General features: G+C 41.4%; 1 protein-coding gene across 3 annotated transcripts in view; it reads right to left on the minus strand.

The window, feature by feature from the left end:
• The window catches only part of scube1 (signal peptide, CUB domain, EGF-like 1), a 73310-nt gene continuing 51157 nt past the window's right edge, over nt 1-22153 (minus strand). For 2 of the 3 annotated variants that reach the window (XM_079655202.1, XM_079655200.1), the window contains 15 exons: nt 14643-14765; nt 10673-10789; nt 10199-10321; nt 9665-9784; nt 7927-8025; nt 7693-7809; nt 7393-7551; nt 7040-7243; nt 6510-6671; nt 5114-5281; nt 4268-4429; nt 3980-4177; nt 3648-3800; nt 3473-3552; nt 1-3343 (listed from right to left, as the gene is read on the minus strand). In XM_079655202.1, the coding sequence (XP_079511328.1) occupies nt 3191-3343; nt 3473-3552; nt 3648-3800; nt 3980-4177; nt 4268-4429; nt 5114-5281; nt 6510-6671; nt 7040-7243; nt 7393-7551; nt 7693-7809; nt 7927-8025; nt 9665-9784; nt 10199-10321; nt 10673-10789; nt 14643-14765 (2138 nt within the window). In that variant the 3' untranslated portion in view covers nt 1-3190. The remainder of the gene's footprint in view (nt 3344-3472; nt 3553-3647; nt 3801-3979; nt 4178-4267; nt 4430-5113; nt 5282-6509; nt 6672-7039; nt 7244-7392; nt 7552-7692; nt 7810-7926; nt 8026-9664; nt 9785-10198; nt 10322-10672; nt 10790-14642; nt 14766-22153) is intronic. The other variant, XM_079655201.1, reaches the window with a different exon arrangement.

Raw genomic sequence — 22153 nt, forward strand, 5'->3', positions numbered from 1 at the left:
TGTGTTTTCTGCTACTGTTTTATTTAATTTGTTCAGTACTGGAGTTTCATGGACCAAACAATGGCACAACACTGCGTTACAATTTCTCTCTTTGGGTACAACCGACTAACACAAACGTTACAATTATTCCTCTACAAATTGGACTAAAATACAAACGCACTCTCCCCATCACAGGCACTCAGAACAAATAACACACACACACACACACACACACACACACACACACACACACACACACACACACACACACACACACACACACACACACACACACACACACACACACACACACACACACACACACACACACACACACACAATAGAATACATTCTCAGGAAAACAAAACATTCAATTAAAATGTTAGAGCATTTCATGTAATTTTTTTCATAACACTCATATTGAACAGTGCCCACCTCAAACAGGAAGTAGGCCATACCATAAATCATCTGTATGGCAGCTATTCGGCAGTCTGGAATTTCAGTGAAAGAGTATTTAAGGGGGTGATTATCAGTCAATGCCGGTAAAAATATTTCCCTTTTTGTTTAACTGGTTATTTCCATTTAGTATCTTGTTTTGGAATGAAATGCCCTAACTATGACCAGCTCAGTGCCATGCAGGACCATACTAGTAGTTGTGCATGCTTCAGTCCATTGAAAACAAATAAACAACATGATTAAAGATTGAAGAACGCATTTTTTTAATTGACTTCCTCCTGTTTTATTTCAGTGTGCTATGAAAATCAAAATGTAGATATACTAAAAAACATGTTTGCTGAAGCAACGTATTATTTATGTAGATATCATGAACAAAAGAAAGTAGGGCGGCCCAAAACACTTCCATCAGGAGAAACGTGCTGCACTTTCAAAAACCATGCAAGTCTTGAGCTTCTTGCTGCATTTTGTATCTGCGTGTTTTGTTCATGCAGTTGTAATAAACGCTGCGCATGTCCCTTTTTTTCATTTGCATCATTTTTTAAACTGCAGCAAACCGTAAGAAAGTGTTTTTTTTCCAAATATCAAACACATTGATTTTTCCAGTGTGTTGAAATTACACCCCTGGATTATAGGAAATCTGTGATACTGCACTGAAGATAGTATACATCATTTTAAGTACATGTGCTAAAACATACAAAACCTCCAGTATGGTCCTTTCATTTATAATCATCACGCTTTCTTTATGCTCAGCACAAAGACTCTTTTCAGGAATGTTATCCAAAGTGTTTCTAGAGGAGCTTTAACGTCAAAAGGGGGGATGTTCATCTGATTTTGTATCATCCGTCAGGGGAGGCCAGCTTGTTCATAAACAACACAACACACAGATAAAGTTTGCAGGCTCCAAGTGCCACACACACACACAGACACTCAGATAGGAGATGTTTCTTATTCTGACTGCCACTACATTCGCCTCCAAAACTCCAGTCACACCATACATGTTTTTCCCGCCTCCAGTCGCATTGTGCAGATATATAAAGCCCATCTTCAATACATGTTATAGGATTTCATAGACATACTAGTACCATTCGGAATGACACAGAAACATTTAGTTGGGTTATAAAAGAAAGGTATACTTCCTATTTAATGGAAAGAGACTGCATCTGGATAAATGCAGGTATTGTAAGTAGTTTTTAAGTAACAGGCATGTAAGTAGTGCCATCATACAAGAAGCTTCTATGTTGACGCTTCCTCTCTCTGGCAGCTTTAGGAAATGTTTCAGATATGAAGCTAAATCTGGCAGTGATTACACAAACAAACTGTAGTGGAGTTTTTCTCTGTGCACATTAGTTTACATACATTTACGAGATGCTAAAGCTTGAATCTAACTGTCTTTGTGTGTGTGAATGGGCTATGAGTGCGGGGGCAATAACAGGAGACACAGCCGTCTCTCTCTTCACCGCCACATGTGGCACATTTCAAAACAATACATAAAAAGGTAACAAAAAACGTAACTTAGATCTTTTTTTCCTACAGTTTAAAATATAAAATTCAAGTGCAATTAAAGTTCCAAATATTAGTTACATTCCATACATTTCTCTCTAAAGTAACACTCTGTTACTTGCAGGTAGTTTATCTCATCTTGTTACATATGTTCTATTTTTTTTTTTTACAATATAGACTTTCTGATTCACCCCATTTAATCTTTCCCTGTGCTTAAATGGATAAAGCACATACTAAAAGGTGGAATGGTTAAGATTTCCCCACATAAAAATGGTTAAAATGTGCGTATAGAAAACACATTTGTCTCGTGCACAAAGGGGGCAATAAAGGAATCCAATTCAGATTACACATCATGCATGTCCACCTGCTGTATGTCCACACATTTCACACGTCTGTATGTGCGTTGTAAATCTGCGATGTGGGCTTCTGCAAGTTCAGTATAAATATTACAAAAACAACACAACAACACAGAAAAAAACAAGAGCGAAATAAAAATGAGAGAGGGGGAGATAGTGAAAAGAAAAAAATCTGGAGAGGGTTGGAAAAGAAAAAGAAATAGTATATGGTGTACAGAAATAGGGTTTGACCGACACAATGGTTTCCTGATACTTGCACTGTACTAATCATAAGAAGTATCATTTTATTATATATATGATTTTTTTTAAATGTTTGAAAACACATTTGAAAGGAATAGTCCAAGATTTGGAGAAATGTGTTTTCTTGCCAAGTATGAGACGGTTCATTGATTCTGTAATAGTCATTGAAACCCCTAATAAACAGGTTTCCTTTCAGCTGCTTTCATTGTCTCTTTAGTGACTATAATGAATTACATGTAGCTTGATAATGTAATGTTGAAAGGGGTTGAGTTGCATTTTCATGTTCATATTTATATTGTGTGCCTCTTCTGTGACATGTTTACATGCTTTAATGCTTTCACAAGTTTGGTATAATATAGTTGGATTTAAAGAAACAATATATACACACAATTTCTATCAGGCAGCTTCTTCTGTGTTAAAAAAATGGTCTGCAAAAAAACCCATATCGGTCAAACCTTATGAAAAGAGCTGCACAAACTGAGGGAAGGGCGTCAATGTGTTACTTATTAAAGGAGTCAAAGATGAGGAAAGGTATTATTTGACAAACAGGGCAAATATAGTAAAGGCGGATGTTACGTTGTATGATGGGCAGGGGCGGATCAGAAAAGAGGGGGGGGGGAGGGGGGGGGGGCTTTGACAGGACGTTGGAGATATCCCGACTATTTGTACGGCCTGAGGAACCTGGTGACTTTGGAGCGCAGCAGCTTGATGAAGGAGCGCGGGAACATCTCTTTGGACTCCTGCGCCGTGTACCTGAAGTAGTTCTGAGGGTGGGCCAGCACGTCAAACAGAGCCTTTATCAGCTTCTTATCCTGGGAAGAAAACACACAGACACACGGGGTCATCCGGGCTGCACCAATGAGTTGAGGAGAGGACCTTTTCAAACCTTCATTTTGATGTATTTCCATCAAAGACTAGTAATTGACTGTTTGGCTCAATACCTTCAGTATCTCCTGGTGGTTCTCAGAGGCGTAGAGCCTGCCATCTCGCACTATGTCCTCTATCAGCTGCTGGTAGTCCTCTGGAACAATGAGCAGGGCAAAATGATATAGTGTATAGATTGAAGACGGATGGATCACTGTGTGAGATTAGATTGATTGTGTAAAGGAGACTCACCATCATAAGTGACGTAGGGGACTTGGAACCCTTTGGCACTGTTTCCCTCGTTGGTCTTAAACTGAATCCAGAGCTTTCGAGAGCGAGACGTGAAGGCGATGGGCCGCTCATAGGTCTGACACGTCTCGTAGGTGGTGATGGAGGTGGGAAGGGCTGGAGGAACGGTGCAACCATGTTAGAATAGTACTCTCTTGTCAAGGGGTCTGAAATGACTTTGAAATCCTACCTGTGACAACATAATCCTTTCTGTCACAGAAGGAGAACATTCTGTGTGTGTCATGACGGCAACTTTAGTGTTATTCTTAATCATGATAAATCTATCTTTGTATTACCACTCTTTCTCATGACCAGCACGTCTCCACACTCATCCTCGATGGGGAGGAAGATCTCTGGTACTACGATGAGAATCCGCCTCTTGTGTGGGGGGTTGATGGTCCACACACAGTCCACGTTGGATGGGTAATCTCCAGGGTAGTTAGGAGACTCGATGAAGCCTGTGTAGTCTCCCAGTTCACCTCCACACACCTGGTCTGAGGGCAACATGAAAGAAACACTTTGAAATGTAGGTTACCAGTGAGATATTCAATGGACGCCTAAATGTATAGGTCGAGCAGGGTTACTTTTGCAGTGGGAGACGTTGGTGGCGCCGTCAAAGTCCGTGGTGGTGTTCCCGGGGCAGGTGATGCAGTAGTTCTGCCCAAAGTCATTCTGGTAGGTGCCTCCCGTGCAGCGGATACAGCGGTGGGTGCTTGAGTTGTAGTAATGTCCAGGAGCACAGTGCACTGAGGAGGAACAGAAGTGTCAGTACACACCGAACAAAATGTCTGAGGATAAACGATCCACAAGATACATGCTGCAGCTGTGATATTAAACATGCCTAGATTACAGAACAGGCACATAAACAAAACACTAAAGCCTGTATAGGCGACTTTAACATCGACTTTTGCAAATTGCCATTTCATGCACATCTGAACGCGGCTTTGTGACAGCGGTAACAATGAAACTGCTGACAAATGGCTTGTGTCATTGCAAATGTCGGTATGCACATACACATTTGTAAAGTGGCAGATAAAAAGCTCCAATTACACAGGAGAAAGTGAAGCAATCTATAGAATATTGAACACGCATTTTCATCTACAGTCTCTGTGAGGCTGCACTTCATCAGTTCATATCGGTAGAATGACAAACAGAATAGTCGTGCCACTCGTTGAGAAGCTAGGAAGGCTAAAACATTAAAAAACAATCTGTGGAATACTTGAGAATGATGTGCTGTCACGCCATCATGCAGAGGACTAAACTGGCATTTAATTAAAGAGACCCAATGAAAGCATGTATATGATCATACTCCCCCTCAATACATTTAAATATACTTTGGCAACTGAATGAAATGCCTCAGTGCTGATTAAATGATGTTGCAGGGAAATACATACAGTATACATAAAGATATGTCTGACACAAAGACTCACCTTTGGCCTCACAGTCCCTGAAGGCCGTTGATGCTTCAAACTTGGTCAGGATGCCTCCTCCACAGGGGAAGCAGAGCACTCGGCCCGGTTCAGGCTGGTAGGAGCCCAGCGGACAGGACAGGCATGGACGAAAGCCGTCAGGAGAGAAATGACCCGCTGGACACTGACCTGAGGGAAGGACACAAGAGAATCACCTGTTGTACTTTTTCTCTTACTGTTTCAATAGCTTCACTGAGAAGCTATTTGAGGTTCGACACTATGAAATGTAAGTGTTTCTCCGTCTAAGATCAGTTGGTAACCATCTTTCTAAGCTCAGATACTTCAAGAAAAAGCTAAATGTATTTTGAGTTGTAAAGGAAGGATTGGTCTTTTTGCATCATTCTCATCATCATTAAAAAATATCTAAATGAACATGGTGCGACTTTTTAGGTGCATCCAAACAAATATGTTGTGTTGTGTCTGTAAAATCCAATTCTGCAGCTTCCTATTTGTTTCTGCCTTTTTGATATTGTACTAATCAATATCGCAATTTTGATAGAATTTAGATGAATTGTGCAGCCCTAAATGAAATACACTAACAATGGTCTGTGGTGCTCCGTTGTTGCTGTAGCTGTGATTCCCTTATCACGAATGGCCACTAGGTGGTACCAACACAACATGTTTATACAAGCATTTTGTTGGTACATGTTTGCAGAGCATAGAAGACATCTTCAGCGCAACCTCCACACCCCAAAAAACATTTAGAATTGCGATTCTCAGCAATGACAAGGATAAAAGTGGGAGTTGGCAGGAGAAATATCTCAGATGCTCTAATACAGTAAAGTGTTGAGTGATGATAGTATGATTACTACTTCAACTGCTTTGTTACTTTTGGAGGTAGAATGCAAGAGCTAAGTGTTCTGAAGTCATTTCAACAGGGTTCATACACTTTTTCACCCCATGATTTTCCATGACTTCTCCAGGACCTTTACCTAATTTTCCATGACCAAAGAATTACTCTTTCTCAGCGGTATCACTGAAAACTGTTTATTTTAACATGGAACAGGAAAATAAGGTCTGCATATGAAACATGTCGTGCCTATCCAAAACAAATCAAATAGTAGGCTTACTAGCTTCTACTAAAATCTCTCACCAGCAAAATACCTTGACAGTTAAATGCCATTTTACGTTTCATTATTATACGATACAGTATTTAATATCATTATAGTATTACTATTTCGGCGATTAGATAACATATCAATTATATTTGATGCAACTTTAGTTACACTTCCATGACTTTTCCAAAACTTTGGGAAAAATATTGTTTTCCATAACTTTTCCAGAGTCTGGAATTTGCATTTTGAACTTCCATGACTTTTTCCAAGAACCCTGCTTCAATGATAGGATGGGGAGTTACCTCCACACTGAGACACGTTCTTGGCCCCGGCGATGCCCTGTCCTTCGATGCCGGGACATGGCTCACAGGACAGCTGACCCAGCGTGTCCTGGTACGTCCCGGGAAGACACTGCACACATTGCTCCTGCTCCCCGCTGTAGAACGTCCCGAGCCCACAGCTCACTGAGGAGGAAGACAGTGGCAAATGCTTTGGAAGAATACTTTTGTGGCTTGTTTTGAACTTTGTCCTGCTGTTTTATTTTATCAAATGAATTCAAGTATACACAGTCATTTTGTCCACCTAATGTAATTCAAAAAGGTGTTGTAATGCATCAGCATGAACTTTCAAATATTTGTATTTTAAATTGTATTGTAACATTGTTAAGCTGCTAGTTATCCCCCTTTTAAAAAAATGTACCAGTAAACTGATTCTACCTTCTTTTACGTAAATGTAAGAGACTACAGTTACCTTTCTTTTGCATGCTGATAACGTAAACCCGTAAAATGTAATCCGTTTCTCCACACGCCTGCTAGCAGGACCCTGAACTCACCACACTTCCCCTCTCGGAGGACTTGTCCCGTGCTGCAGAGCTCGACTCCCTCCAGCACCTTGGACGGTTTCTGGGCTACCTCGTACTCCGTCCCAGAGAACTGGATGTAGAACTGCTGTCTGTTGATGGACTTCCTGAGCGTCCGCATGGCGCTCTGCAGCTTCTGCTTCACCCTTTCCCGCACACACTCCACGTTACAAGTGTCTGAGGAAAAAGAGGTTTGGTGGTCAAAACACGAATTCTAAAGGTTTCTTTGAAAAACACAGCCTGACACTGTTCATATTTTACCATGTAAACAATTGTTATTTTTCAAACTGATTTGATATCGACAAATCATGTAAGAAAGAACATACCTGATGCTTCTTCCTCTCTCATCTCCATCTCAAACTCAGCTGTGATATGGGAAACCTCTTTGGAAGGAGATTTGCGTCCTCGTCGGCGCTTCTTAGAAGAGTCGCACTTGAGGTTTACAAATGTTACCTGGCAGTCGTCTGTGCAAGGGAATTGGCCTCCTTCCAGGTCAAAAAGACGAGGAGGAGGAGGAGGAGCAATATGTTTTAATCAACACAAAAATAACTGCAGTTTTTTACAATTTCACTTCAAATAAAAGCGTAGTGTGTCAAATGAAGCTAAACTCAGTACAATGTGTTTACCTTGTAGGTTCTGTCTGGAGGAGTCTCTGTGTTTCTCCTTGTTTCGGGGCCTCAGGTGACATTTGGCATCTTTGATCTTAAACCTGGCCTTCTGCTTTATGGGTGCGGCCATCGTGTCTTTATTCATAAGCAGAAGAGACACACAGATTTGCTAATCACCCTTTATTATAACAACAACAGAGTAAAGTCTAAAAGTCATATTTTGACTGAGAGTAACAGAAAGTCCTACTGTACCGCCACAGGTGGGTAAAGCAGTGGTGGTGTTCCTCCTCGGAGGAGCTTTAACAGGCTGGACGGGCACTCCACAGCTCAGTGTGTAGCTGTTCTCTGAGTCTGTTAGACAACACACACACACACACACACACACACACACACACACACACACACACACACACACACACACACACACACACACACACACACACACACACACACACACACACACACACACACACACACACACACACACACACATACACACACACACTCACACACACACACACACACACACACACACACACAAACACACACATCAGAGGAATCAGATGATGATGAGAGGTAAGGGAGGCTGAGAGTTTTCATTTCGTCTGATGGACTGCGTGACCGGGTCATCTGCTCCATCAAACATCTGTAAGATATGGAGGCATGTGTGTTTCACTTGGCACGGCGCTGGGCCACTCACAGCTCGGAGGATTAAGAAGAATTGTATAAACGCAGTAGGACCTTACTCTGCTCCTGTATTCAGAAACAACAGCCCAGAGGAAACTTGTTGAACCTCTATTGAGAAATGAAAGCCCATGTGATAGATCTACGAACCCTGTTTTTCTGTCGTGATGCGCACAAAGAAGCATTTCAAGTGTGAAATGAGGGATGAAGTCTTTGGAGGTCATAAAAGTGAGATGATTAAATAAGAGCCTGGGCTGCATTTAGCCACAGGAATTTACATGGCTCTCTCCCCCACTGAAATTAAGACTTTGCTCCAGAAAGACAGGAAAACAAATATTTCACTTCATGCTTGAGAGCTCTCCATCATTCTCACACCACGGCAGCCAAGTTAAACGAAGCAATGGAAAAAAAGGCGCGATCAAAGAATGTAATCGATTTACAGATGTGTGTTAAGTACTATTGCAGGAGGAGGAAACGCTGGGCTGCCAGCCAAAGTGCTTGCGCAGGGAAAACACATCAGTCTGAGTGAAGCATCCTGAGGAGTCAACAAGTACAGCAATAAAGGACGTTAGTGCTTTTTTTTCAAGCATCAGAGGCAAATACAGGAGAGTAGGTACAAGGAGCTGTGATAGCGAGCTGTTACCACCAGAGGGAAGCAGCGTGTGTAGCATGACGGCTAAAACCATCTGGCTTTTTTTGTACAGGAGTAGAGTAACATTTTTTATTTAAAAATGTTTCTCCCCGTTTTATTTAATCTAAGTGATCTCCCACCCAGACCACTTCCAGATATAACAAAACTGATTCAAATTGTAATCATTCTTAAATAGCACAACATAAATTCTTTACATCTTTATGTTCCTTTTGTCCTATTTTCAAAATGGTATATTTTATGTATTTATTAGTTTTGTTGTAAATAATTTTGGTATCCACTGTAAAAAATGAAAATACAAAAAACATGTAAAAAAGTGTCAACATCCTTAACTTAACACCAAGGTCCCAATTAAAGAATTTGGTTTGAATTGATACAAATAAAAACAACTGACAAGAAAACAATATGAGGACAACCAGAGCAACAACAATAAGAGTGTTGTAAATAACAGTGATAATGATACATGGGATATAGATGTAATGATTAACAGTGTCCCAGTTTTTCAATCCAATAGTCCTTCATTCCAGCCCCTGAAGTGTCAATACATTGTTGTTAGGAAGTGTTGGATAAACCTCATCACTTTACAAACACAAGTAGTAAAAAGATAATTGATTTTTTCAAAAAAGTGTGACTTTAACTAAGTGTTTTCGTGTGTACCTGCGAGGAAGAGGGCGTTGGAGGGGCAGGAGAGTGAGCAGACCTCTGCCCCCCCGCTCTTGGTGCAGGTCAGCTGGGCTCGGGGTAATGGCTTCCCATCGGGCAGACACTTCACCGCCTCTGAGGAACACACAGAGTCAAATCACCATGACAAACACCTGGACACACACACACACACACACACACACACACACACACACACACACACACACACACACACACACACACACACACACACACACACACACACACACACACACACACACACACACACACACACACACACACACACACACACACACAAACACAAACACATGGACACACAAACACCTGGACACACAAACACCTGGACACACAAACACCTGGACACACAAACACCTGGACACACACACACACACACACACACACACACACACACACACACACACACACACACACACACACACACACACACACACACACACACACACACACACGCACACACCACACACGCACACACACACACAAACACACACACACACACTTGGTGCTTACCGATACAATCCTTCTTGTTCCAGTGGAGCTTCTGACCGGGTGGACACACACACTCGTAGCCGCCCTGAGTGTTTATGCAGCCGTGCTCACAGCTCCCGTTACTGATGCTGCACTCATCAATGTCTGAGACACAACCACAGAGACCATTAGAGGGTGTGTGTGAATTACAAGACATTATAAAACAAGATATTAGCAAAGGCAAAATATTGGGATTATAGGCACATGTGATTAGAGAGATGAAAGACAGTGAAGACGTAACTATGACAGACAAACATGAACGCTCCATATATGTTCTCTACATACCTCATCATTGCTACATTACCCTGTGTACGCTCTCCTTTACACTTTAAAATGTATTTCCCTTATTAGACGCATAAACACAAAAACACACACTTTTCTACTCTTTCCGTGTGTCAGGTACTTCCAGGCCTGTTTGCTGTGAATCTCCTGTGCTGAGGGAAGTGGGATTCTCACCTCCGCAGTGTGTGAGGCCGTACAGGATGTGTCCCTTTTTGCAGACGCACTCATAGCTGCCAGGGTAGTTGATGCAGGTGTGGTCACAGGTCCTCTCAAAGGAGCATTCGTCAATATCTGAGCGAGACAAGAGACATCATAGTTGAATAATAAAAATGTCACATAAATGTTTACCCATCATGGATAGTAACACTTATCCTCAAAATAATGTGGCTGACATGATCCTGCAAATGTATAACAGAAAGCCTGTGTTACTAACTGGGGACATATAGACATATAGGAGCCTAAAATAGATCGTATTGCTTGAATATTGGAGTCCCTATAACCAGAAGTCAGGATATCTCAATGTCTGTTGCTTCGATTTTAACTACCGTAATTTTCGGACTATAAGCCGCGCCTTTTTCCCCATTTTTCGACGCTGCGGCTTATATAACGGTGCGGCTAATCTATGGATTTCTAAAGCTAACGGCCAATAGGGGAACTCCTAAATCTATGGATTTTACAGGTTACAGTCCACCACCTTTAACTCTATGGGCTCTATGGCCGGTCCGCGGACCCCCACCTTTAAGCGGCGGGCTCCAGCAGGAAAAGCTGGAGGCCGGAAAAGAGTGAGACAGGTAGCGCGCAAAAGTAAAAGTGGAACCGAGAGTGGTACGAGAGACAGAACGAGAGCAAGACAGACAGACATTACGAGAGCGAGACAGTTTGTCCCCGTACCACTGGTTGAAAACCACTGCTGTAGATCACTGCCGGTACGTGCGCTGGGAGCGCACCGTTTAAGTTTGAAAGTTGAAAAGTTTGTGTGTCTGAAACGCTATGTGATACAGTACAGTTTACACAGCACAGTACATGTTCTGTAGCTACTATTGCACTAAATGCTAACACTTGAATACATTATGCAAATATGCAACTTGTTTGTTGAAATGTTAATAAATGGGAGCTTCCTCAAACAGCCATCTCTTTCCCGACAATCCCCTCTGTGCACGAACCCTTACATATGGTAATTAAACATTAAAACACCTGCGGCTTATAGTCCAGTGCGGCTTATATATGTACACATCATTCAATTTAGCTGCTGCGGCTTATATTCAGGTGCGCCTTATAGTCCGAAAATTACGGTAATTCTTTTTTTCTTTTGACATGTTTTGCATATCAAAAATAATATTTGTTGCATCAGTTCAGAAATTCTTGACTAATTTAGGCTCACATGTCTCATAAAAAAACGTGCTATTTTCCCAAGGAGGTGTACCATACAAATTAAATAAAAATAAATATGACTTGATCGTGGCGTGAATCAGTTTAATAAGAGGTTTTGTCCCGCTTCCTCTGTGGAAGCCGGGGTCAGCGGGATGAGTGGTTTACAGATATTGTAATCCTAATGACTCATTTATGGAGAAATACAGGCTGCTCACCACGGACTTAAGAGGTTGTCCCATTAATCACGGTGGACAGTATAGTAAACAAATACATGAGTTCAGCACTAAACTAGGACAAGAGCTCATTCTAATAAACCAATCTGGAAAAAGTACTGAGCTGGAGGCAGCCCACATTCAGCGTTACGTCAATGTCTGTGTGTGAGTGAGTGTGCACGGCTGCCCGCACATGTGTTTATGTATACCAAATATTATTAACCTATCAGGAATGGAGGCCAGCGTTTGAAGCTCACCTGGTTTATTTCAGGCTGTTCCGCGGAGCTTTACAGGCGCTAAAAATACGCCATGTTATAATGGAGTTTGTCATGTGGAGGAAGTTGTTGAGGCCTGGATGTTGGCTCGGGTAAATATTCCAGGCAACTGTTCAAGTGAGGACTTAGGAATAGCTTTCCTGTTTCGAGCTAGCTCACAAGCAGAGTTTATACAAGCTGATCTGGGCACACTGGAATTGGCAACAGCTGTTCAATGTTAAAAAAGGACATTTATAAAATCATTTCTGGTTTGTTTGAAGTGTTTCTCTGTGAGATATGCCCTCGTCATGATGGCTTGTTTTGACATTGATTACCGGAATTCATCGTCTTCTGACAAAATGATTTCCTAAAAGGGCCCTATTGTGTCATTTGGGGGTTTTCACTTCCTGTAGTGTGTTATATAGGTTTTAGTGCATGTAAATGGTCTGCAAAGGCTAAAATCCCAAAGTTCCCTCCAGAGGCAGTTCCGTAACATATGTAGGGAACACTTGTGCTTCTATTAGCTAGCGTTCCAACACATTGAACGTGATAGGCTAAGGGGTGGGACATCTCTAAGCAGTGGACCAATCACAACAGATCTTGCCAGCTAACCAATCAGAGCAGACTGGGCTCTGGTTTCAGACAGAGGGTGAAAAGAGGGGCTGCAGCACAGACAGTAGGAGAAAAATAAAGGTATTTTTGAACATTAAAGCATGAAAACATAATACGTCCTCTTAAACTTTTACAAAAGAAACAAAGGTGGAAAATTCTTATCCAAGGATGGGAAATGATTCATCTCTGTGCTTAGGATTTCTTAGCCAGGACTGGAAAATGCTCTAGCACTGGCATGTCGTGTATCACCAGAAGCTATTTTCCCTGGAGAAGCTCACCAGCACTAAAAAAAGCTGGAAAATTAAAAGTTACATTTCCTTTTAAGGTCATGTTGAAGCCAAACAGTGCATATGTCAATGAGTGAAACCTGGCAGCTAAAGCAGTCAGTGGCAAAGGTGTGTCAGAAATAGACTCTTTTATGTCTTTCAACACTCAACACCACATTATTAAAGACTTTAAACGCAGCGACAAAGATGCACAGTTATTACAACACACGCTTAGGGATAAAAGCACCTCAGGGTTTTGTTGTTAATAAAAATCAGTTTGTATTTGTCTGCCTCACTTGTTGCAACTTGAAACCAAGAATCTGCCTTCGGTCTTACAAACACAACACAATAGCTGATCACACAGACGCTCCTCCGTGTACGCAACACACTCACTGAGGAAGCTAGCTAAAATGCTATGACTCTGCACGACATTACATTAATTGGTTTACACACATCCAAATCTTCACACTGGAGCAATGGATATTTAAAGAAACACTTTATTGAAATATACTTAGTTCTTATTGACTTTCTGTTAGACCAACAGGTCCACTGAGATGTTACTGTAGCCTCGCTTACACAAGGACTGCAGATGTGTGTATATTTCCGCTAGGCTAATGTCCTACAGGAACTAAGGTATCCCTGGACTCTCGGAGAGATCTAATTGATAATGATTTTCTCATCTTACTCCAGCACAGACGCACACTTGCTCTAAGGCTCCAGTTTCTTATTTACACATTCATTTCTCTGCACTGATCCATTGAGTCTGTGCGGCACCGTTATGTGAACAATCAACCACGCAAAACCAAATGAATTATTTGAAAACACTTGCAATGTTTCGGCAAAGGAAGTTATATATATTTAAAAAAAAAAAATTAAGTAATGTTTAGATTGATTTGTTTATGTTTTGAAATGGGTGAGATCAATCGGGATCAGCTAAGTTGTCAATCGAAAGGTTGTCTCTGTTTATATTAAGCACTGACATTTGTTGTGAGCCTTTAAGCCTCAGTTCCACATTTTTCAAAGGAATTAAGTGTTCAATTATATTTATTACTTATGCTGTCAATAAAGGGAGGGGTTACTTTTTTTCAATAACTACTTCCTGTTTACATTGCGCCATATAATTACTTGACGACGTTGCCATTACCACAATATTAGCCATCGCTAGCTCCAGTAGTCCAGTCAAGCAGATGGCAGCAAAATAAGTTAACGTTTGATTCAAGATGGCGTGGTTCCTGCAATGCTTTATTATATATTAGTATATGTTATTATGTAATAATTGCATTGCTGTGAGTATCACACAAGCAGTAGGCCGTTAAGCTTTAGGTGAAACATGACAAGCAAGTCAAGAAAATATTTGATATGTTGATGAAACCAGTGCCTGATTGATGACAGGGATAATCTGTGTGATTGACAGCTGTCAGTTACTGACCTTGGCATGAACGTTCGTCAGTGAGCAGTTTGTGTCCTTTCTGGCAGCTGCATTCGAAGGAGCCCACTGTGTTCTTGCAGAAGTGATCGCAGCCTCCGTTGTTCTCCAGGCATTCGTCGATGTCTGGGTGGAGACGATAACACATTTCAACAATCCATGTTTGTATATCACAAATGAGTTTGACATATAATATTTCTGTACATTTGATGCTATATGACAGAGAAATACTCAGACATACTGTATACACATCTGCTGTCATGTCATTTTACAAACACACTTGCGTTGCGAGCTTGTTTAACAGATCACCAGCAGGCAGCGTGGAATCAGTGATTGGAGGTTACGCTCAGAGCTTGTTCATAGCGATCCCACTGTCTAAGGCGCATTCAAACCGCAGATATGGTAGTTATCTGGAACTAATGGAGTCTAACTTCTGTCAGAGAGAAAGAGGAGAGAGACTATCATTGAGAAATCTATAAAAGCTTCTTTTTTTACTGTGGGTGACGACCAATGAAAGGGTTTATTGTTATCTTTTTATATCTGTCATCAACCATCATTATGGATCAACTGGAAACATTTTTTGACAATGTTTTTATTTATTTTTTATTTTGTACGCTCATATTGAGGGATAAGAAGCAAAGGTTCATGAATTTGGGCCTTGTACCAAGTTTTGATCATTTCAAGAAGAGAGAGCTGATAACAGCCTCCTTTCAGCCTGATATATACCTATTCTTCAGTTCTTTACAACGTGTAATAAATCATAAATCAGCAAGCGGATTTAGAAACAACTCTAAAACTGGCAGCACTTTGAGAGTAAAACATTGATTTAAGCTACTTTCAAAAGCAGTATGAGAAGCTGTTAATATGCTGACAACAATTTACATATCTAACAAACATATAGACAGCTCTGTGATCACGGGAGCGAGTGTCTGCTGAATCCCTGTGGAATGAACCCTGATACCTGAGCTCCAGCCCAGGTGTGCTACAGACTTCCAAGGGGAGCAGATTCTAAAATAATAATGAGGCTAATGCTATAGCCCGAGGCAGCATGTTCAGCGCCAACTGAAAATCTGCCGGCTCCACTAATCCCAACCATCCAAACCTCACTCCCTGCCTCATCCCGTCCTCAGTGCCCTCGCATGAACCCAAACTGCATATCATCACTTCTTATGAATACATTTAGCTTCTCCTGATCCCTCAATTAAAGTGATGATCAGATCATTCCATTTGCTGCTGGAGAAGAAGGTGAGATCAGCCTGTGGAGGTGGAGAAGAGCAGGAGGAAAGGAGGTGTGAGAAGGGACAATAGTCTGGCAGATTACACAGGCTAAACCTTTTTTGATTGGTGCTCTAAGTGATGAATATTGTGAGGGATTAACAACTAAAGCCTTGAGCTGGGGAGTAACTCAGGCAAGACACCACGGAGAGAGAAGTAGAGGAGGGGAGTGGGGGGGAGAGGAAGAAGGAAGGAGGTGGGATACAATCAGTAGTGTGTAAATTGTGGCTTCCGAGGCTATATGTACACTGCATTTATTTTGTCTTAATTTTTGAGTAGCTCAATAAATTCAGCTATTAACGGGGTCAGGAGAAGGTGGCAGGAGTACATAGAGGTCCAGTCAACACGCACACACAAATGGCCCTCAGTGTAGCGTGATACCAGCCCTTATAAAACATCCAGTAACTAAGCCACTGTGTGTTTCCATCGGATAGATCCTGGCCTCTCTGGCCTGATCCTCTCGCTCTGTATCCTCAGGGAGCTTCTGCTGAATGAACTCTTCATCTAAATATGGAGCCGAGACAGGAATCCACAAGGAGGAGGCCGCGGTAAAAATGTAGTAAACTGTAGGTCCCGCTGTGCCCTGTCCGTGCACTTTTAAAGGGATTGTCCCTCCGTCTGGCTCGGCTAAAACGGATTTCCCCGTTGGCTGGCGGGATGAAAGTGAGGCCATGGGTTTTTTTAAGGAGAGCGGGACAGGTAAGGGTGTACCCCTAAGTTAATGGCATTAGAAGTATTTAGATTGGTTAGCTCCTAAAAATATATCTCTTAGTTTATTACTAAATCGCTTCTTGACTTTCGCTGTAATTTTTATTTGCAGTAAATTACAGCTTTCTGTTTTTTATTTTGGCAAATGTTTGAAATTCAGCAACTTTATGTCTCAATAACAAAAGTCAAGTAAGTTAAAGGTAGAAAGTAAATGGGCGGCAAAAGTAAAGGTTTAGGGAGGCGTCATTAAAACCTACTTTTGGGCCTTGTAATACAAAAACAGTTCTTGATCCTGCCAAGAATAGGGAGCTAAAATACAGTTTAGTCTGATATATACTTACTTCGAGGTTTATTACAACACGTTGTGAACCTTTAATATGCAAGTGGAAAGCCACTCTAACACTCGCAGCACTTTGATAGCAAAAATGTAATGGAGGCTTTATTGATTTTTCTTTTCCTATTTGACCCTCTTTTGTTATTCATGTCCAACCTGCAGCACCGTCTGCCAAAGGATTGAAATCAATAATATCCATATTTCTGTTATTTTCCTCGACAGTAGCTTGTCAGGCCACGCTGATCTCTACCTGTGAGACAGCAGGAGGGATGGCTAGCTGTGGGTTACAAACATACGCAGTCTTTCAAATCCTGAGACTACATGATTTTTTTTCTCAAGACTAGGCATTTGGAAGTTGTTCTGCTCCTGAATCTTGTGGATTGAAATGAATCAGATCACAAACATGGCCCAGAGACCACAGAAAGAAAAGCTTCAGGAGTGAGGAAATGTGGATTCTCCAACCAGGCATGTTGTTAAGAAAGACATATGCGCAAACAAACAAACACCATCCTACAACATTCCCTCTCTGCCCACATCGTCTCCGCTCTAATGCCTATGTAAAAACAGTGGATACCACCCCTGGTCTAACCCAACACAGACAGACACAGCTTCGTAATTATTCTGGCAGCCACAAACACTGGCAGAACCAGCGCTTTCTACCCACACTTAATGGCCACTCTGGGGATGACTGAGCCTTATAACGGGGTATATAATTACCTTTAATGGAGCTTAAATAAGCTTTGAGTTTAAATAAATACATTAAGCCTCCGCACATCTTGAAATGATAAAGTTTGGAGAAGAGGGAGAAGAGAGATAAAAGCCAGTAAGGAGAGTGGGTGAAGGGGGAATGGAGGGTGGCCTGCCATGGGTGGCAGTTCTCAATAATTCAGGGCTTGTTTTTACAAATGTTAAGCACTATTTTGATCTCATGTCATTGTGTTTACATGCACATCTTTGTTTTAAAGCACAAAGGCCATTTGACATGTGTTTATCCATCACTTAGTGTTGTCCATAGCCATGTATACTTGAGGTCAAATCCAAGTACAGCAGATCATCAGAGAAATGCATCAACTTCCCTTTAAGTGTTACACCTGACGAGGTCACAGGAGCTGATGGGGATGTCTTTAATGACATGTCTTGAACACGGACCCACAGGGAGGCATCTTTATATTGTTAAGGCCCATGATTGTGAAACACCCTCCCAGAAAGGGATCTCAGAGATCGTTCATACTTCTGAGAGCCAACTCGAGACAGACCTTCTTAACTTGTCTTTTAATTTAAATGTATTTATTATAAATGTATTCATTTTATGATGATTTGTTTAATCATTTATTTGTTTTTATTCAGTCTTTTTTAGTCCTGTGTTTATTGACTTCTGTTGATTTTAAGTGTGTTGACTGGTATTTAATTACCTTGGAAGGGGGGTTTGAGAAGCACTTTGTGTGACCTTTAGTCTAGGAAAAATGCTCAATAAATAAAGTTTGAGTTGATTTGATTTAAACAAAATTATTGAATAAATGTGATGATTTTTTATGGCAGATGAAAATGCAGATAATCACAATCAAAATGTTAACGCAATCCAGAGATGTTTTTGTTTGTTTAAACCATGGTTTAAACACTGTAAAATATGTAATTGTGAGAGAATCTGTGTGTTCATGTGAATGGGCAACTAGATGTCATCTTGCACCAACATCTGGATAGCCAGAAGCCATCTTAACTCAGGCGTTTGAGGATGCTCCTAATTAACTAATTAGCTCTTTGAACCAAGCAAAACAATTGTCTCTGCTTATTTCCAACAATCAAACAAAAATGTAAAAATCACATACATCCATATCTACGTCTTTCACACCAATGATTCCAACTCTAGTGAGTCATTTGTCATTTTCACACAATTTGCATATCTGCACACGCACACGCACACACACACACACACACACACACACACACACACACACACACACACACACACACACACACACACACACACACACACACACACACACACACACACACACACACACACACACACACACACACACACACACACACAGCTGTCTCCTGGGATCCATCTCTGACATTTAGTCTAGACGATCAATATCTTGCTCCAGCCTTCAATCAATAGTTTCCTCCTTTGCCAAGAGCAGTTTGTATCTCAAAATCTCACACAGCTTAAATCTTTTGCTGACAGATATGAAGCTGCATGCGTGACATGGAATTTTCCCGGTTTCACACATCCAAATGAAGTACTTTTAGGGGCCTTTAAAAGCTACCTAGAATTACATTTAAGAGCAATTTAACGAGCAAAATGAAGAAAGAAAGAAACCTGGCAAAAGCAGTCTATTCCCAATTGAACATAGCTAAAGAAAGTTGTGAGACTAAAAATGAAAAAAAAAACATTGTTGACAGGAAATCATTTAAGAACAAGTTGTGAAACGTGTTAATGGTCATTCAATAAAAACATGACATTGTATTAAACCTGCTTGTTTCCCAAGGAAATCGAGAATTCAATTGGTGTCGGTAATATCCAAGTAGGGTGCCATTAAAGCAAGAGCACAGCAACTAAAAGAGCTCTAGTCAACAAACAAAAAACACATGATGAACTTCAGTGCACTTTCGCATTTCTTTCAAACATTACATTTTTCCAAACATAAAAAAGTTTTCTCCAATATATGTTTCAATTATTAACTCTTAGATGAGCATATTGAACTGCACAGGAACATATCGATGGACACTTGTTAATTAATGTGACAATAAAGGGCTAGTTAGTAGTATTAAGCGACACTAATTAGCAGAGATGGAAAATGGTGGTGATGGCAACACCAGCAGCCCTCTCAATTTGGTATCTCCCAAAGTAGTCTTATGGTAAGGATGGCCTGGCCCTGGCAGTGTTAAGCAGCACATGTTTGAGGAGTTGTATGGCTCAGAACAAAAAAAGAGCAGGATTAAAATTCACTTTCACCACAACATGAAGGTAAACAGATTGAAAGGCCTCCAACACAATGCCATTTCAATTGAATCCTCAGGTATTTAATCAGTTTCTTTGAGGGAATTCATTTTTTCCTAGGTCAGATATTTTTGAAGTGAATTCCTCACATACACTGTGTTAGCTGAGGAGGATCGCTAACATCCACTTGGGCCAAAGGAAACAAGCTCCACCCCCCCCCGCCTGCTCCTCTGTGTGCCTCGGGGGCTGTGTTTGAGGAGTCTAATGTTTGGAATGGGTAACCTGACTCCAGAAGAGACCCTGATGCTGCTGCGGGGTTCAGCTGCCTGATAAAGACTGACCTTATTGATTAGCGTGCCGCCTAAAACAGCTGCCAGCAATAAGGGCAAAGTAAATGAACGCTAATTCTCACCTCCGACCCCGGCGTATAGAGGTCAAGCGCAGGGTGAGGATGTTATTTAAGAGGCTAGAAAGATGGAAAGAATCGACGGGAACTGGCATCTAATAAAACTTAAATTGTTACTTAAACCTTTTTTAGACTTACTTGTAGGAATGTGCTAATCATACCCCCAGGGTACGAGCTGCATAGCAAAGACTTTTACCAAATATAGTTTTACCAAATATTTGCAGTAAAAACCAATTAAATGGAATACATTTGCAGAAACCCGAACCTCTACAAATAATGATGGACTTAGTGCAGGGGATCTAGTTTTCTTGGAGTGCTGGTTTTCTTCGCTGGGTGTTGCCGGTGGATACGACGGACATCAGGCCAGGAGGTAGCGTGTATTTATTCAGGTATTAAAAGACCTAAGCACATGATTCTGTTTAATAACAACGGTTCCACAGGGGCATGTGTGCCAAGGGAAACTCTCAGTTTTACACAACAATAAAACAGCCAGTGATCTGGACTAGAGCCAAGACTGCTGGCCGTGGCGCAGTCATGTAAGGTGATGGAGAACATGGCGCGATGACAGGATCAGTGCGGTTGATGAAAGTGGACACTGATGGGGTAATTGATGACTGTGACTCCTTACTGATGCGACAGAGACAGACAGATAAACAAATATGCGGGTGTTGCAATAAAAAAAGGACAAACTGCTAAGAGAAATCTGAACTTTTTTAAAATCTATTGTAACATCATTTCCAAAATATTCGCATGAAGTCTGACCATTTTCTGGGACTTGTTAAATATTAAAAAGCCTCGACAAACCAGAGAGCTGCTGTGATTGCCCTCCGTATAATTTGCGGAACACATACCACCATACAACATATACGCTTGTATGGTATTCTCTCTGCCTCTATCATATTGCGAGCATTATCTGTTCCTACAGTAGGGACTGTGTCCGCTAGCGCCAATTCCTGTGCAACTTCAAGAAAGGTTCGACAAAACATTCTTTCCTCCATCTCCACCACAACTAAAGGGAACGAGTGCAGTAGGCATTTGTCCTGGATTAGGTGTTACCACAAAGGTAGCGATGTCCAGGAATCTTGTAGCTTGTTACAGCTCCAGATTAATTGTGAGCTTTAACATTTTAAACTTACTTTTGGATTCTCCAGAAATAAAATTTGGGTTTGGAACCAGACAACCGTCTCTGGGTTTGTTAACATGCATTAGTGGTCATGGTATTCTTTTGTTAGAAGACTATTAGCTGCTTGCTAAGTGGATATGATCAAGTCCTTGTCTTAGTTTGATATGACTATGTGTTTGTGTGCTTTCAGGTCTTTTCAGGTAGAAGAGGAATGCAGGCCAGTGGGAACGTGTTTCAGGTGCCAAACCGTGCACTGTACCATTCCCCGACCACACGCTATTCAAGAAACACTAATACAACTGCAAGAACACACACACACCCACACGCACACACTCTCCATTAAGCTTATAAGTACACCAAATATTGACTAACATGCAACCGACTAAATGTGTGCTAATTAACCGAGAGAGTGACAGACACACACACGCACACGCACACGCACACGCACACGCACACACACACACACACACACACACACACACACACACACACACACACACACACACACACACACACACACACACACACACACACACACACACACACAATAACTCATCCATACTCCGGTGTGTACCTTCTAATCAAACATCTGGTAACTGTTTTTGAAAAAGGATCTTCTTCCCTTTTCTCTACCTCTTTTTTCCTTCCTCTCTCCTCTCCCTCCCTCTCTCTCTCACCCAGTTGTCGGCACGAGAGCCCCGTGATGAAATGCCTCCTCCAGTCG

The sequence above is a fragment of the Notothenia rossii genome (genome assembly GCF_949606895.1).
Source record: "Notothenia rossii genome assembly, chromosome: 10".
NCBI lineage: Eukaryota > Metazoa > Chordata > Actinopteri > Perciformes > Nototheniidae > Notothenia > Notothenia rossii.